We start from the raw sequence: 16,335 nt of genomic DNA, 5'->3' as shown, positions 1-16,335 counted from the left end.
CTCTCGTCGCTCCGATTGGAGGATGGTGGGACCGCAGCTTGGACAGAGGGTTTTTAAGGGCCTGTACACGCTCGAGCCGCACATCGCCGCAAGCCGCACCGCATGCTGGCGGTTCAGTGGCGGCGGGCGGTAGGAGCAACCGGGCACAAAATTCGATTCACGCTGGGACCGGCGCGAGCGGTGCCGTACGCATGCGCCCTCTAGCTGGCAAAGCAGATAACCAGCGACTGGCAACGTGCAACAGCGCGGTCGCAGCGTTGGTGTGCTGGCGACCAGCAAAATTTTTGCCCGAGCCAGGATTTTGTTATTACGTTTGTTTTCTTATTAGGTAATTTTCTGATTAGTGAGCTCGAGCGGTTCGCATGTGCCGGCATCCGCACTCCGATTTGGGGACCCGACGTATGTTAAGAGCTGGCAACCGAGAGGCGGGGCAAAGATGTTCAAAGTCGGCAACTATCGTCAACAGCAGACGACACTGGCATATTTTTGTCGGCGTGGGTTCAAGCTTCCGCGTCACGGCGAAAACGCAAAACTCTTGCACTATCATACTCTGTTGACTGCATGTGTTGCGTTGGCGCGCCGAGCCACCTCTCGAACACTATGCAGTGATCTTACCTGCGCCTTTTTTTTCGTTTTCCTTTCTTTTTTTTAATCATTGCTACCGCATACTGTTGTAACAACATACATCGCTATGTACTCGGTTGTGTGCGGCGTGACGGCGCATTTTTTGTAGATGTGCTAGCGAAAGCTTGCAAGACCGCACGTGCGTTTTTAAGCCAATGAACAAGGGATTTGTCGCAGCAACAGCGTAGCACGCTGAAGCGCCGCAGCGTTATACAGGGTGTTCATTTATAAGTTTTAAAATTTTTTTAGAAATCCTCTGTGGCAGGTAGCATAATTCTTATCGTTGAGCTGCTTTATTCGATGAGGCGGACATTAGTAACACGAGAAATCCCATATTGAACTAATTAAAAAATGACTAATCGCTTCTTAGTTAATTACTTTACGGCACATATTGTGATTTACGAATTGGAGCCGGTGAGCTTGTCAGGCGTATCCACTTGGGATGAATTTCCAGAATGACGCCAGTTTGGAGATATGTGCCATCAAACTCGCCGTAAAAATGCACTGTTGTTCCACTTACTTTTTTACCAAAATGCTGTTTTATACATTGAAGCACGAAAGTGACTGGAACGCCCATGTATTTCGTCCCACAATTTGGAAAATATCTCAAAGCTGGCGTCATCCTGGAAATTCATTTCAAGTGGATGCATCGTCTTGCAAACTCACCGGCTATAATTCGTAAATTGCAATATGTGTTGTCAAGTAGTTAACTAAGAAGTTCATTAGTCAATTTTTGTTACTTGAATATGTGTTTCGATTTTTTGTGCTTCTAATGTCCACATCATCGAATAACCCAGTTCAACGATAAGAATTATGCTACCTGCCAAAGGCGATTTTAAAAAATTACATAAAACCTTACAATGAACGCCCTGTATATTAAATACTCTTATACAGATGGTTCTATTATCGCGGAATACAGCTGTGTAGATCGACAAGTCACTTCTCTTCATCACCGAGCACGCGAGTGAATATTCAACTACGGCTTGTTGATTTACTTACTCACGTTTTTTTTAGTAGCTGACAAGTTAAAAGTGAGCGTACAATTGATTACATGATGGAATATGACAGTGTCACACAGCACTCGTGTTTGTTCATTCTGTGTTATGTCGTTGTTCCATTGATAGAAAAGCCGGCGAAGCAGTGCCCCCGGGCCCGACCAGAATACTTACAAACTCTTAGCTAACCTCGAAGATCAGGCCCTAGAGACGCTTCTAGACCCCTTAAATGACTTTTGGACATCACGCAAGCTATGGCAAGAATGAAAAGCAACTGAAGTACGCTTTATCCCCAAACCGGGCAAGTCCCCGCACATTGACAACCTGTGGCTGATATCCCTCACATCACGCATAAGCATAATCATGAAAAGGATAGTACTCAAATGTCTCCAACAACACCTGGACGAAACCCAGCAAATGCCAGACCCCATGTTTGGCTTTATACGACATCTTGAGACCCAGTACGTGCTAATGCAATTGAAGAAGGAGATCGTCATCCCTGCCACACACCACGGGCCATTCTCACGCTAGACCTGAAGGGGGCATTTGACAACGTGGCACACGAGGCGATCCTACGGAATCTCAACAACACAGGCTCAACAACACAGTGGCTTATTTAAGCCACTGAAAAGTAAGGATGGATGTTCAGCCTTGCTGGTGTGGCATTTCATAGGTTGTAACCCACCATATTTTTAGCCAAGCAATAAGGAAATTATATGGTCATGCCGTACCATCAGTACAACTAAAGTGTTGCTTCCCCAAGGAGTCTCACTGCCACCTTCCCCATTTTGTCAACACTTTGTAAATACAAACTAGCACATGGTATGTAGTCACATTATATGCTGTCTGTATGCTTGGTGAAGTGCACCAAGCATTTTCTCACCCTTAAAACCTGGGCTAATGCTGTCTTTTTTTAATAATAATTATGCAATAACCTTACTCAATACATTGCTGTGAGAACAATAGTTGGCTTAACAGTAGCACTGCACACATACCCTCATACCACATTGCAGACATACTCTATAGAGGCTGGCCAAAATCAGCGTAACTGAAAGCCAGCTGAACAGGGTGCGAGTTCATGTGTATCAAATAAATGTCTGTTCCATTGAGAGGTTATATATCTGTCTGTGATATAATTATCAATTCAGAATACATATGGCAGAAGAACAATACACAAGACAACAGAATCAAGTTCCCTGTGAGAAGCTGCTTTTTGCCACTATTACATGCAGCAAAAAGAGACTTCATTAAGCACCACTATAGCTTGCGTGCCTCTTTGTGCATTGGACAAGAAGTAAAGGTGGGCGAATGTAAACGTTTTCAAATACGAATTGAATAAAATATTATTTATCAAATATTCAATAGTCATACGACGACACACGTACCTGTAGTAGCAATATTTATTTTCATATAAAAAATTAGGTACCACACCTTAACTAGTGCAAAAAGAGAGCTAAATATTGGGCACAAAGGATAAGTTTTAAATGCAAGACTACTAATTGTTACGTAAAAAAAATCGACATAAACAGTCTATCAACAACTTTAGAGCCTGGCTGCAAAGAAGCTTTTCAAGAAAGAACGGCCTCTGAATGGCTAGCTTTCAAAAACGTGCAATATATTGTCCCCAAGAAAACATCAAAGTTGTAGAAAAAAAAGAATAGGCGATGAAGGACCTACGTGTCGTAGACATATGTAAAACTACTCGTTGCAAGGAAAACAGCACAGACTTGTAGCATAAAAGATCAGTCTGCTAGATCAAGAAATGTGTGGTCACCTTTCGCGTGAAAAAAAGCCTATGGGAAAGTTTTGTTGTGTTGCAAATATGACTGAAAGATACTTTCGTCAACGTGCTTGCCTTTGGGAGGCTACATACACTTGTTCACATGCAAGTACCTGTCGCGTATTCATTGTTAAAGAAGTTCAATTAATATAATGACACGAGAGCCTCCTCTGATTAGGAAAAAATAATAGTTGTGTGGTCATATATAGATAACATTTAGAATGTCAAGGTACCCTTTTACATATTATGCAAGTACTCATGAAATCAAGACTGCAAGAAACAGCATAAAACTAATGCAAAATCTATAACTGATTATGTCAATGAGATTTCCATTTCATGCGGCAAAGTATTTCACAGGGCAAATAGGATGTGACATCTGTGATTCAGAGATACGTCATTGTATCGGGGCACAAGTATTGTACAACTGATAATTTTGGGAATAAAGAAATAACAAGCATTGATTCCTGGTATGTCACCATGCCACTTGTATCTTAAAAAGGACTATCACTTATATGTCAAGCTTGCACCATTATGTTTATGTGACCATACATGTGTACCCCATCTGTAATGAACCGTTGCTTTAAGTTATGACCACTGTCATGTCATTCCCGTACATTAATTGTGGTTTTGCACAATACACCTAGAAAACTTTTGAGCGGCATTGCAGTACTTTTTCTTGTATGTGCACACTGGCTTTCTGTCACAACACCCACTTCTCATCCATGATAAATGCTGCAGTCAAGCAAAATAGTTTCAGACTAAGGTACCTAAACTGCTTTCATTCCAGAAAACTCCAAACAAGGTTTAGATTCTTGAGGACACAAGTTACTTGCGACCTTTAATCTAAGGCTGTTTTCTGCATGCAATGAATGTTAGGATTTCTGCTGTGCAAATCAATGATAAAACCAATGGTGCAAAATCAATGATAACCTGATAAAAGGGATAGCAAGCCAAAACTTGCATTCGTGATACTAGTTACTACTGGGGCCAGATTAACCTATGGGCTAAGGGGGCTGCAGGTCCAGGCTAGGGGGCCCTGTGAGAAAAATGTTTCCTTGAATTAAACTTTATTTCTTGCGTACAGTACAGAGTAAAACATAATGTGAACAAATACATTGGGATCCCTAGCTCGAGGCCAGTTGCAATCCATAAAAAATGTAGAAGAAGCAAAGCAATTAATTTAGCACAGACACATGTACTTAAACTCAGCAACAATATGCACTTTACATTAGAAGAAGTAGAGAATACAATACAAAGAATCTTCAAAATGCAAACGGTATCATTGAACATCTACAAGTAAAGGAAAATGCACCAGAAAAAAGAAAAAGGAAGTGGTGAATGTATTAATAAACATACGAAAGAAGATCACGAAAATGCTGTTTTAATTATCCCTGAAAATTAGCTGCATTTCTAACTTACGTGGGCTGAACGTTCCTCTCGACTACTCCAACACTTCAAATTCTCCGTTTACCACACACATTACAACAAGCCTTTGGAACCAGAAAATTTTGTTTTAGTGCACTGCGTGTACAGCGTCCTGATTCGGTAAAGTTGGTAGCAGAGAGTGGGTAGTCAGTAACGATGCTACTATTAACCATTACAAGAGTTTAAAAATTTAATAATGAAGTAAACGTTAAAATGTGTACGTGTTGAAAGAGCGGTGTCATGTTAGCATTGTATTGTGAGGAAGTCATAAAGTGGACAGCCCTCTTTTGAAGTTTTATAAATGGCTCAATGTATGAAAGGCCCAGAGATGTAACACAGTACCACAGATGGCTGTGGAACAAGCTGAAATAAATTTCTCGAAGGGTTTCTGTATCAAAACAATTTCGGCTCTTGAGCAGAATATAACAAGCCTTGCCGAGATTTTTGCAAAGCTTGTCAATGTGAGGTTTACATAGAAACAACTCATCTAATTTGTACAACCCCTTGATGGGCCCCTCAGAAATTTAAGAGGACCGTTCCCCAGGGCCCTGTGGAAAATTTTAGTTATACTATAAATGTTGTAAAGTGTCTTCCAAGGAGTATTCTACCACAAGAATTCTTTAAAATGGCATAGTAGCAGCCGAAATAGAAGCAAAGAATCTGTAGTACAAGAACGTGACCTGCTCTTCGTGCACAGAGGCATTCTTTCTTTGCCCAACCAGCAACGCAAAGGACCTTTCTCTCTTGCCTACTCCCATATAAGAAATGAGGGTTCACCTCCTTCTCTCTTTTTTTTTTTGCAAAACACCTAATGCACCTTTCTTCATTTTTTTTATTTAGATCACGACAACGGCTTAATACGTCCATGTTACATTTACAAGTCGAACTGTAATGAGTTTGTTGACATGATGGCAGTTAATTAATGTAAGGAGATGGATCGTTGCGAAGGTGCATGAAGCTAAACATTGTTCCCTCGTCAATTCCACGCCTTACGTCTCTCATGTTGCCTAGCTTTCTGTTGTCCTTCGGTGCAGGCTACATGGTGACGTTCACAAAAGATTTACAGATGTTAGGCCCTTCTCGCATGCCCGTCTTGTGCGATGAATTACTGTGGCGGTTAGCACTGGTAACATCAGTAGCCACCCTAACAGTGATTACGCAGCAACATGGCACCGCCCATGCAGCCCAGACCACCTGCTTCAATCTTAATTTGCCCTTTTACTAGCTGTACGCCCTGACAGCAAAATGTCACAGTTTCGCCCTAAGGGCGAAGCAATGAATGCGATAGCAACACAGCAATGTCATACGAAGTAAGGTGAGCGGCTTTGGTAGCAACAACACGCAGAACTGTTGTCGACGCCATCGGCGTTTTGCCCGCGTTAGCTCAAAATGCGTGCGGCGTTGGTGACTGTTGCTGGAGCCTCTGATATAAATAGGCACTTGGTGCCGCAGCTAAACGTCGCCTCCCTTCCCTCCCCCTCCCCCACGGCCTCTCGCGCGTCCGAAGAAGGCGCGTTTGCTCTACATATATGGTGATTGTAAAGGAGAAAAGAGACGCCTACTTCTGCAGCCCTTAAGCGAGCACGGCGCAGAACGCGCGTTTGTTCTCCGCCGTGCGTTCACTCCCCGTGAAAGACGCGCCCCTCGCGCCCTTTCACTCGCACATACAGCGTTCGGCGCGCGGCGACGATTTCATCTCCAAATGACGTCATACGGAACCTCACGGCGACGGCGACGGCGACGGCGACGGCGACGCCGACGGCGACGGCGACGCCGACGGCAGAAATCTGCTTTTGAGTGTCCATATAATTGCTATCGCAATAATAAATAAATGGTAAATTCCATCACTGCGTAGTTTCATCTCATGCTGAGGACTAAGCATTAGGTATTTTTTGTTGTTCTTGTTGAGATCAGCTGTTTGTTTTGACACTGCTAGGACTACACAGGCAGTAAAAGTGGTTCGGTTTCTATTTAGCAGGTGGCACCACAGCAGTAGCAATGGTGATGCATTGACGATGCAGAACGCTACGAAGGCGTCATTGTTCACTGCATCATTAATTCCTACTCCGCTCTAGTACGGTACGTGATGACAGTGGTGAGCAAACGTCAAATGCACGCTGAGGAGATGGCGCGGTGCATGTGAACATTTATCAAGGTGTTCACTTTTACTAAAGCTGGCTCAGGAGGCTGTATTGAACTGCTCAGATAGCGTGTCGATGAAGCGAAGCCCAACAGTAGCATTCATGGGAACGCAGCCTTTAGTTACAACGTAGGAACATTTGTTGCGTCGCTGCTCCAACAGTGGCTGATGTATCGAAAGGATGGCAAGCAGACGCTGAGCAGCTGACGCAGCATGGATGAACACATGTTGAGGGGAATTCTGCCTTCCTATTGGCTAACAAGCCCTGCCGCTGCCCCAGTGCTGCAAGGAACTACTGAGATGGAGTATAACTGGCAAAGCACATTGTTCAGCATGAAAGGTTGGGCAGTGGCAGAGAAGGTGCGTTGCAGTGTCGTCACATCCGCAAAAAATAGCATGCGGCACATTTGCATTGTTTACATTACAGCACATGACACCTAGCACAAAATTAATAATTGCAATACGTGGAGCAGTGATATAACTTTTAAGCTGTTCCCTAGCCTCCCCTCTTTGTAAAGAGTAAAATGTGCAGTGACAACACTGGAAACAAACAACACGTGTACAAAGAAAGGAAAGCTGGTTTGATACAAAACACATACTGAGATGCAAAGAGCACAAACGACCAGCAGTGCTTCTGCACTGTTTACTTCAGAGCACATGCATAAAAAGCACCCTAAAGAGCTTGTAGTGTGTGTCCAACTCAGCAGCTGCTTAGCTACAAGAAAGTTCGGCCAAGGAGAAGGAGGTTTCATAATTTTTCAATGTATGTGTACAAATACGGTTTGTTTCCGCCTCCTTGAATTTTGGTTTTGGCATCCTTGAATTTTGGGTCTAATGTTCTGTACAAACCGTTCTGTATGCACGGTTCACTTCAGAACATATGCATATCGCATAAAACGAATACTTATACACCTAGCACCACTGCGACACTTTGCACGTATACATAACAGTACCCTTCACCTCGTACAGTAAGAACCTCAGCACTCAAACGCTCTGTACGTGTTCGCGGTCACCAAGGCGCATCGCAGCCCCCAAAACAGCTCACACGAAGCAAGGCACAAACAGCACATTACGAATGGCTGCGATGACGCGACAATAAAGCTAATCGCTACAGGTCATATGGTCACTTCTCAAACACAAACCAGCACTGCACAATGCACATACACGTATGAGCTTCGAAGCGATGAAGCGCGCACACACAACACCTAGGTACACCATACGCTGAAATGGGCGACCGCACTATTTTCGTTCTGGCGCGTACTGAATGCATGTGTCATGCTTAGAATGCGCGTGTATGTGATGGCCTTCGCGTTTGTACTGCTGTTACTGCACAAGCGAAATACGGCCCAACACACACGAAATCGCCGGTTTCATTGCTTCCGACGCTCGCGTAAACACAACACATTTCCATCTGTTGCCGTTGACGATCGCACGCGCTGAAGAGGTCAGGCAGGGTACATCGGATTGCTGCATTCGACGACTGTCTCCGCGAGTGCTCGATAACTCTTGCAATGATCCCACAAAAACACAAAAACGACAAAAAAAAAACTGCCACAGCAGCTTAGGCGCCTAGGCCTCGCGCTTCGCTTCGAACCAGCGCCATGTTTGTGCGGTCGCCGCATACATGTTGCATACTGGAAAAAGTTCACGACCGCCTCTCGTGACGTCAGAGCGGCCATTTTAAGCGGACCGCGCGAGGGCGGTGCGGCTTGCGGCGATGTGCGGCTCGAGCGTGTACAGGCCTTAAGCAGACTGTGCGGGCCATCGAGAGTGCTCTCCCGACTTCCCTGAGATGTAGCCAGTGCTTCGATCTAGTATATGCTTCGATCCAGTCATGCTAGACTGATGAGATGTAACGTCTCGTTCTCCTACTTCTCATGTAAATAATGTAAGTAAACCCTGTACTCTTCGTTCTCAATGAGAACATGTTCCTCCCTTTAACAACGTCTTCAGCGTGGATGAGGCGGACGACAGCATGGAGCTACCACTTCGGATATGCCCGACTCCCAACTCCTACCACTGGCGAGGCCACGACTCCCAAATCCAACACCATGTAGTGGTTCTGCTAGCCGAGAAGCCGCCTTCTTTTATGCAAGTTCAAATTTCTGCGCGACATTGCACGCATATTGCAGTGAACGGCAGTAATGAATATAATGACATAACTTTGGCTCCCCCTTAAAAAGGTTTTATTGCATATGACTGATAAGAGTTCCGCCTCATTTATACCGCAGCCTTGTTTGCAAACAGTAACTGTTAGGAATCCCGCGTAGGCATCTTCCGTATGCAGATGCAATAATGCCATCGCTGCGATTCGGCCTTATCTGTAGCCTCGGTAGCAAGCCCCCGAGATACTACCGTGAAATCCGGATCCTTGGTGATAACGACAACCTTGTCCAAGAAGGCCAGTGCCATGGTTGTGGGCTGCCACGTCCTCCGCAACTACGTCTCAAGCGACATTTTTCGTTTCCACATCATACACATGCTGCAAGCCCTTTTTCGAAACTGCATCGTTTGTTGATTTAAACGTAGTAGCAGTTTGCACCGAAAAACAATTCTACACCGAGTCCTTCACATGTACCGCAACAAATGAAACACTTCCGGGGTAACCGCACTCGGAATGTTCGCGACGTACGTTGAGCCAGCCGCGTAGCCCGGATATTTTTTTCGGGGGTGGGGGTGGGGGAGCTAAAGCACCACGATCGTCCTGACTTTGGTGCTTCGTTCTTTTAAGCTCCCAGGCGTCGGAGAAGCGTTGAGACGCGAATCCCCATAATAGCCGCACGTTCCAAGGATACGCGCCTTTGTTAATAGGCGATGTGCCAGGCACAAAAGGGGGCAGGGCGCCGGCAGTAAAATAAAAAAAGGAGGCGGGGCGGAAGCCCGGTCAGACCCCCACCTAATACGCCACTGCCCTGAGCGTCCTGTGTAGAGCAAATTTGCCGGGATCGCTGTAAGGTTTTCGCTTTAATCCTGGCGACCAGAATTCTGACAATGACTTGCACAGATTACGTCCGAGTGAGCATAACCAGAAATTTTCATTCGTTCCATGAAATATCGTTGAGGCCTGCCACATAGCCGGCCACGCGCGCCCTCGAGCTCGCACGACCCTCGCCTATGTCCCTTGAGTGAGCAAGGCCCTCGCAATTGTTCTGAAACCCTATGAAGTCAATGTCCCACGTTTAGGCCTACTAGTTGCAGCATGAACAGGCGATGTGAAGATGCAGAGGATATGTTCCAAGCATTGTATACAGAATAGATTGCGCGAATGGCGACTACCTTTACATCAGCGAAAGCAGTCATTCTGAAAGCGCTTGAAGCAAGAAATCTATGTCAAAGAGATGAATTAGAAATGACTCAGAAGTGAAGAAACAGTGTCGTTTCTAATGCACTTGCGGAGCACGTTGCCAAGGAAACTGGATTTGAAGGGAGTATCCGAATCCCTTGATATCCAGACTACAGAAAACTACAGAAAAAACAATGTATCGCAACTATGGCAATATCGCGCAGTACGCAGAATGCCATCGTTTCGAGCAAGGCTTCCGTACGTCCATTTCTTCTTAACACCTTTTAATCGGCGGCTTTTCTTTTCTCTTCTTGTAACATGAACTCCAGAACCAAGAGAAAGCATAAGCCAGATGCAGCATTGAAGTTGAATTTATTATCCTAGCTGTTTCAAGGTATGTAAGTCAAATGTGAGTTAAAAGAAACTAAATACGGCAAAATTTCACTTATTAATCACTCTTGTGGTTTAAATTAGAACAGATAGATTGGTCAAAAACCAAGTGCAGCAGCATAAAAACATTCGGTCCAAACTAGCAGTTAATGAGGACACAAAAATACATATGCCGCACATACGTACAGGACACATTAGGAATTCATTTAGAGGCGCAAATGATAGGACATTACATCCGTGCGTTATTCTGAAGTCCAACATCTTGTTCTGTCATTACCGAGGCCGCAATGACGTATTCACCTTCTCCTGTCATCCTCACCTCAGTGGTAAGCTCAACCTACTCAGTGGTTGGTTGAGCTTACTGGTAACAGCATACTCAATTAAAATGACAATTACATGACAAGCGCCATTGGCTAATCGTATCACTACTTCAAACTATTACGTTAATTATTAAGCACGTGGAATAGCATGTCAGGCGAATAGCTAGGCTAACATCTCCAGCATCTCATAAAAGAATGTTTTTTTCTCTCTCTCCCCGTGACACAGAAAGCAGCTTAATAACGCAATGGTTTGAAGCAAGTAATATATGACTGGACCATTGCGCAAGTGCATTTTTAAAAATTTGGTTCAGTTAAATAAAATAAAACCTTGTAGAATGAGAACATACGGCATGTTCTCATTCTACAGGGTCCTTTTGTAGCTGAACTAAATTTTAAGAACATTTGGCAGACAGCACAATTGTGCTGTACGAATTGTTTTAAATTACCCGATGATGTGGCCTATTACTTCTATGAAAAATCAAAACGTTTAATTGAACAATTGACATAGTTACACTAATTAACTTTTTATTAAGTACTTTACTGCACATATTTTTATTGACGAATTGTAGCTAGTGATTATGCAAGACATATCGACTTGGAACGAATTCTGAGGATTGCAATGGTTTCGAGATATGCGGTATCACACCTGCAGTAAAAATGCACTGTTTCTTAAATTATTTTTTTAAGAAAACGCTGTTTCATACGTAACATTGAAGCACACACTAAAGGGAACGCCAATGCATTTCGGTGGGCACATTCAAAATTATGATATCGAAACTGGCACAGTCCTCAAATCTCGCTCTGAGTCGATATGCATTGCATACCCACTAGCTACAATTCGTTGATTAAAATATGTGCTGCAAAGTAGTTAAATTGTTTATTAGCTCAATTAAGTAAATTATTCAAAAAGCATATTGGTTTCTCGTAAGGCAATGGCCGCCTTATCGAGTAATATTGATCAAGGTTTATAATTATGCTATCTGCCACAGGCAAAATAAAAAAAAATGGTGCAGCTATAAAAGACGCCACGTATAATGCAACACATAATCCGCTCCGGAACAATAATGCGGCCTGACTTGTAAACTATATTTCCGCATATCTATGGCACAACAGGAATAAGAAATGACCTTTTCGGCGTTGCAAGTGTTTAGTCTTGCGATAACAAAGGCCTATCGTTATGTGGATCACAGGAAACCACTCTCTCATGCATCGTTCTGTTTACCAGCGCTTGAACTTGTTGATGGAACGCTGCAAGTCTGTGATTTTGCTCAACGTTTGACGCTACGTGCGAGTAGGTGCACATACCTCAATTTATTTATTTGCCCAGGTACCTCACAGGTTCCCAATGGAACATTAAATGAACAAGCATTTACCATATGCCGCTCTACCATTGCCGCTACCATATCCGCCAGCTACCAGTTGGTTTGCTTGCATTGCCTAAAGCACGCCACGCGTACAACTGGCGCAGCTTAGCGAGCATGCGCAACTAGACTTGTGCCTGAGACCGTCGCGGCAACGGTATAAAGCGATATACTGTATAGCGCTGTGCTAAACGTTCGTAACAACCCTAAAATTTCAATTTCTCTTCTCTTCCAGAGAATTGCGTTGGAGGAAATCGCTACGTAAGAGTAACATTTCACCGGCGATCCCATAAAGCTCTGATAAAATAATGGGTAAACAAGAAACACAGCAGCAATTCACAACAGCGTGACCCGCCGCGGTGGCTCAGTCGGCTAAGGCGTTGCGCTGCTGAGCACGAGATAGCGGGATCAAATCCCGGCCGTGGCGGCCGCATTTCGATGGAGGCGAAATGCGAAAACGCCCGTGTGCTTGCGTTGTAGTGCACGTTAAAGAACCCCAGGTGGTCAAAATTAATCCGGAGCCCTCCACTACGGCGTGCCTCATAATCAGAAGTGGTTTTGGCTCGTAAAACGCCCGAAAGAAATAAAGAGAACACAACAGCATGGAAACGCGTAGATGGCCTGGTGATATTTTCTTTATTATTTTTTTACTGCTACATCACTATGGAAGTTACCGAGACTTCCTGCCTACCGACTTAAAACAATGTAATTCCATTTCCATATTTAAATCTGACTTAAAGGACTACCTATTTGAATCAAAAATAACTGTTCTAATTAACTTGCTATTGTCTATGAATGTATTCGTCACTTTTTCAAATTTATTGTGCTGACATTTTTTACCATGGTATTATTATTTTTTTATTTTTTGGTTGTTATGTTGCGTCTGTTTTCTTTTGTATTTTTGTAGAGCTTTTATTTTTTGTAACTTGGTTTTTTTAAGTATATGGCTATGCATATTACTGTAATTATTTCGTCTTTCATGTGCTTATTAATTTTTCACCTATGCAGTGTTAATTTCGTTTCATTATACGATATTTAATTCATCGTATGGGGTCCCGCCTGCAGCTTTTACTTTGGGACCCCTTACAGTAGTACATAGTAGTACTAGGGTGATTCCATGTAAGATCGAACAAAGGATGGCCGGTCGACCTTTTAAATTTAGTTCAAATTTTTTTATATTGTTGCCTGATGAGTGGAAAGAAGAGATCCGCAATGGGTTTTGCTGCCAAAAATTTTTTTTGAAGCACCGCGAATCAGTAATGACGAAGTGGAAGAATGCCACGCTTACCTGTTCTGCTGTTTTGGCCAACTTTGGTTATGAATTACACAAAATATATTAAAGTTAGGTAGCTGAAATTTCTCTAAGTAATTATATGCACGTTTTTGCTTGTATTCAGTTATTTTTGGTTTTTGTGGATAGTGCAGATGTTTTATAAAAAACCTCAAAATCGGCCCAGGAAACGTTTGTTTGTCTACTTTGCAGGTCTTTATCTCAAAAAACGCTTGTGGTAGAGCGGCAAGAATTCCGCATTCCGTTCTAAGCATACTTATTTACCAAACTGCTAAAGCTCATATTTATATCACTTTTCATTAAAGAGATATTACCGGTGTAACTTCAAGAAAACGCCGAACAATGTAAATTTCTGATGACAATAAAAAAAAAACACCATTTTTGATATTACTTAAACTTTGCTCACTTATTCTCCTCTACATCAGCTTTCATAATCATTAAAACATATTGCATAATTTTGTTCCATTCGTAGTTACAGCACGTCGAATGAGGCCCCTACGCAAGGCTCAGCGCACCATGCAGGTCTGAAGATTCTAAGACATTTGTGATTACGTACGACCTTTGAATTTTGGCATGATATTGTATCCAGTCATTTATGGCTTAACGCTGCAAATTAGCTGTGGGACAAACCGTAGTGAATGATTCAGAATCAGTTTTGTACGCGTGGGGTTCCTGGTTGCGCTGCGGCATCGGAGAGCACACAGACGTTTTGCGCAATTAACCTCTACGAAAACGCACTCAGAAATCGATACCCATCTTTGATAAGCCAAAAATAGGATATAATTCAATAAGCAAGCAACTGTATTCCAAATAATCTTTAGCGTAATGAAAAAAATTGTGAAGGTAATGGAGAACCGCTTCATTAAAACAGAATTTGTTTCTGGGCTGCAATCGTTTATTCGAATGATTCAAGAACGCTGATTTCCTTCATTCCTGTACACATAGTTTCTTCCATGCAGACCCGGCTATGCTTGCCACGTACAATTCAGGAGATGCTTCCGTTGACCTGGATAGCTGCCAGGCATGCCAAGACTGAATGCCATGGAAGGCGGGCACTTTCATCCACTCATCCTTCTTTAAGCCGCGGAAGGCAACAACTTCTTTTTCTTCAAGATGTATTAGATGCACACCTTTCAGTTTTTCTGTTAAAATTGTTACAAAGTCTCTGGCTGCCCGAATTGCACTTTCAGGGCTTGTTCTCAAGTTCTTCAGCATTGCTTGATGCTTGACAAGTCCTCCAACTCCGTCGCACGCGTTTTTCCCGTGTCCAGTTGCTGAGAATATCCATTGGATATTGGGACAATCGCTCTTTCCGAACTCGTAAAGGCGGTATCTATTTTTGAAATGACTGGCGGCTCCATCACTCACATACGTCACCTTGGAGTACACCGGCAGGTTATCGTCCACCCATTCTGTCGCTTTCTTTAGAGCCAAGCAGGCGTGAGTGGAGTCGTGATTCAAGTCGTCACTAACAATAGCGAAACTCTCCGTAGATTTTTTCGTTGTTACCACGCATGTAAACACGGATACTTGCTGCTTTTTCCAGTGGTATGCCTGAACTTCGTCAGGAAGCACGACAGTCCAGTTTTCGGCAAAATCAAAGTGGAATACAATGCTCCCACGCTGTGTACATTGCTTTTCCTCGTAGATAGCTTTGCCTTGTGTCTTCCTGATGTGGTTGTGCACGATCCACTTTGCCACTAGAACCGGAAGATGATTCAAAAAAGTATCAGCATCCAAAACCTTTTTCACAAGGTCGCCTGCCTCCCACGTCGCTAGCAGTATTTCTTCTTCTTCTGGGATATTAAATTCCTCCACTGTCAGGGACCCGCCTTTTAGACACTGATTGCATTCGCCTAAAAGGCACTGTGCTGATGACGGAATGCAAATGAATGCGGAGTGAAGGTCATCAGAATTGATTCTGTGGCCAGTAATGTTCTCAAGAGCGGCACGGCAAAGTTTATAGTTGGCGCAAATGACACAAACGCACACATCATGCTGGGGATAACATTTTACCCAGCACGGTCGCAAGGTGTAGAATTTTGATAGGCCAATGCCAGAATCAAGATGGTCGTCTTTGTATATGCGGAATGCCTCTCTAATATATCTGGTCATGAAACGCTTTGTTACTAATACTTTTTCTCCATCGATCGTAACCGACAAGATATCCCTTCTGTTAGGGCTTTGTCTCGAGCATTCCAACTCGTCCTTCGTGTAGTACTCACGTGCCGCAGATACGCACTCAGGGCTCACCTTGTGCCTGGTGAAAGGATCCGGCCGGTACCACACACCGTGATTTTCTTTCAATTTCCTGGACTTGTTTATTTCATACATCGATGCTTCAGGAATAAGCTTCTTAATCTCATGTTTAGCTAGTGTTGATGGCAGGAGAGTCAGAAGTTGATAACGTTTCTGGGGTGTCGTCGACGCTGCATAGGCTTGCCGAAAGCTTTCTGTCCACTGCTCGCAGAAGCAGCACTTTCTTTCCGCTGAATTTCCAGATGCATCACATTGGTTGTACGCCCGCCGTATCTTGTTGCGAACATTTTCTGCTACCGCCTTCTGCACCTCACTTTGTTTTCTTTTGATGTAAGTAGGCCTGTCCCGACTTCTCACTGCGCCTGGACGTTTCAAAGGGGACACGCAGGTAGTCGCAATGATCTGGTTGACGATGTTGATTTCTGCTTCAGGGGGCATAAAAATGTCATCGCTCAACTGTGTGTTCC

General features: G+C 43.6%; 1 protein-coding gene across 1 annotated transcript; it reads right to left on the bottom strand.

The window, feature by feature from the left end:
- Positions 1–14,536: 14,536 nt before the first annotated feature.
- LOC125947265 (uncharacterized) lies at positions 14,537–15,943 on the bottom strand. The gene has a single exon (XM_049671680.1). The coding sequence runs from the start codon at positions 15,941–15,943 to the stop codon at positions 14,537–14,539; it is 1,407 nt and encodes a 468-aa protein (XP_049527637.1).
- Positions 15,944–16,335: the final 392 nt, after the last annotated feature.

This window comes from Dermacentor silvarum, chromosome 7 (assembly GCF_013339745.2).
Source record: "Dermacentor silvarum isolate Dsil-2018 chromosome 7, BIME_Dsil_1.4, whole genome shotgun sequence".
Lineage (NCBI taxonomy): Eukaryota > Metazoa > Arthropoda > Arachnida > Ixodida > Ixodidae > Dermacentor > Dermacentor silvarum.
Note: the sequence above shows the minus strand (reverse complement) of the source record. Positions and strands in the feature narration are given on the sequence as shown.

Excerpts from the sequence above, each read along its gene's own strand:
- LOC125947265 (XM_049671680.1), bottom strand. The coding sequence starts at position 15,943 with ATGTATGAAATAAACAAGTCCAGGAAATTGAAAGAAAATCACGGTGTG.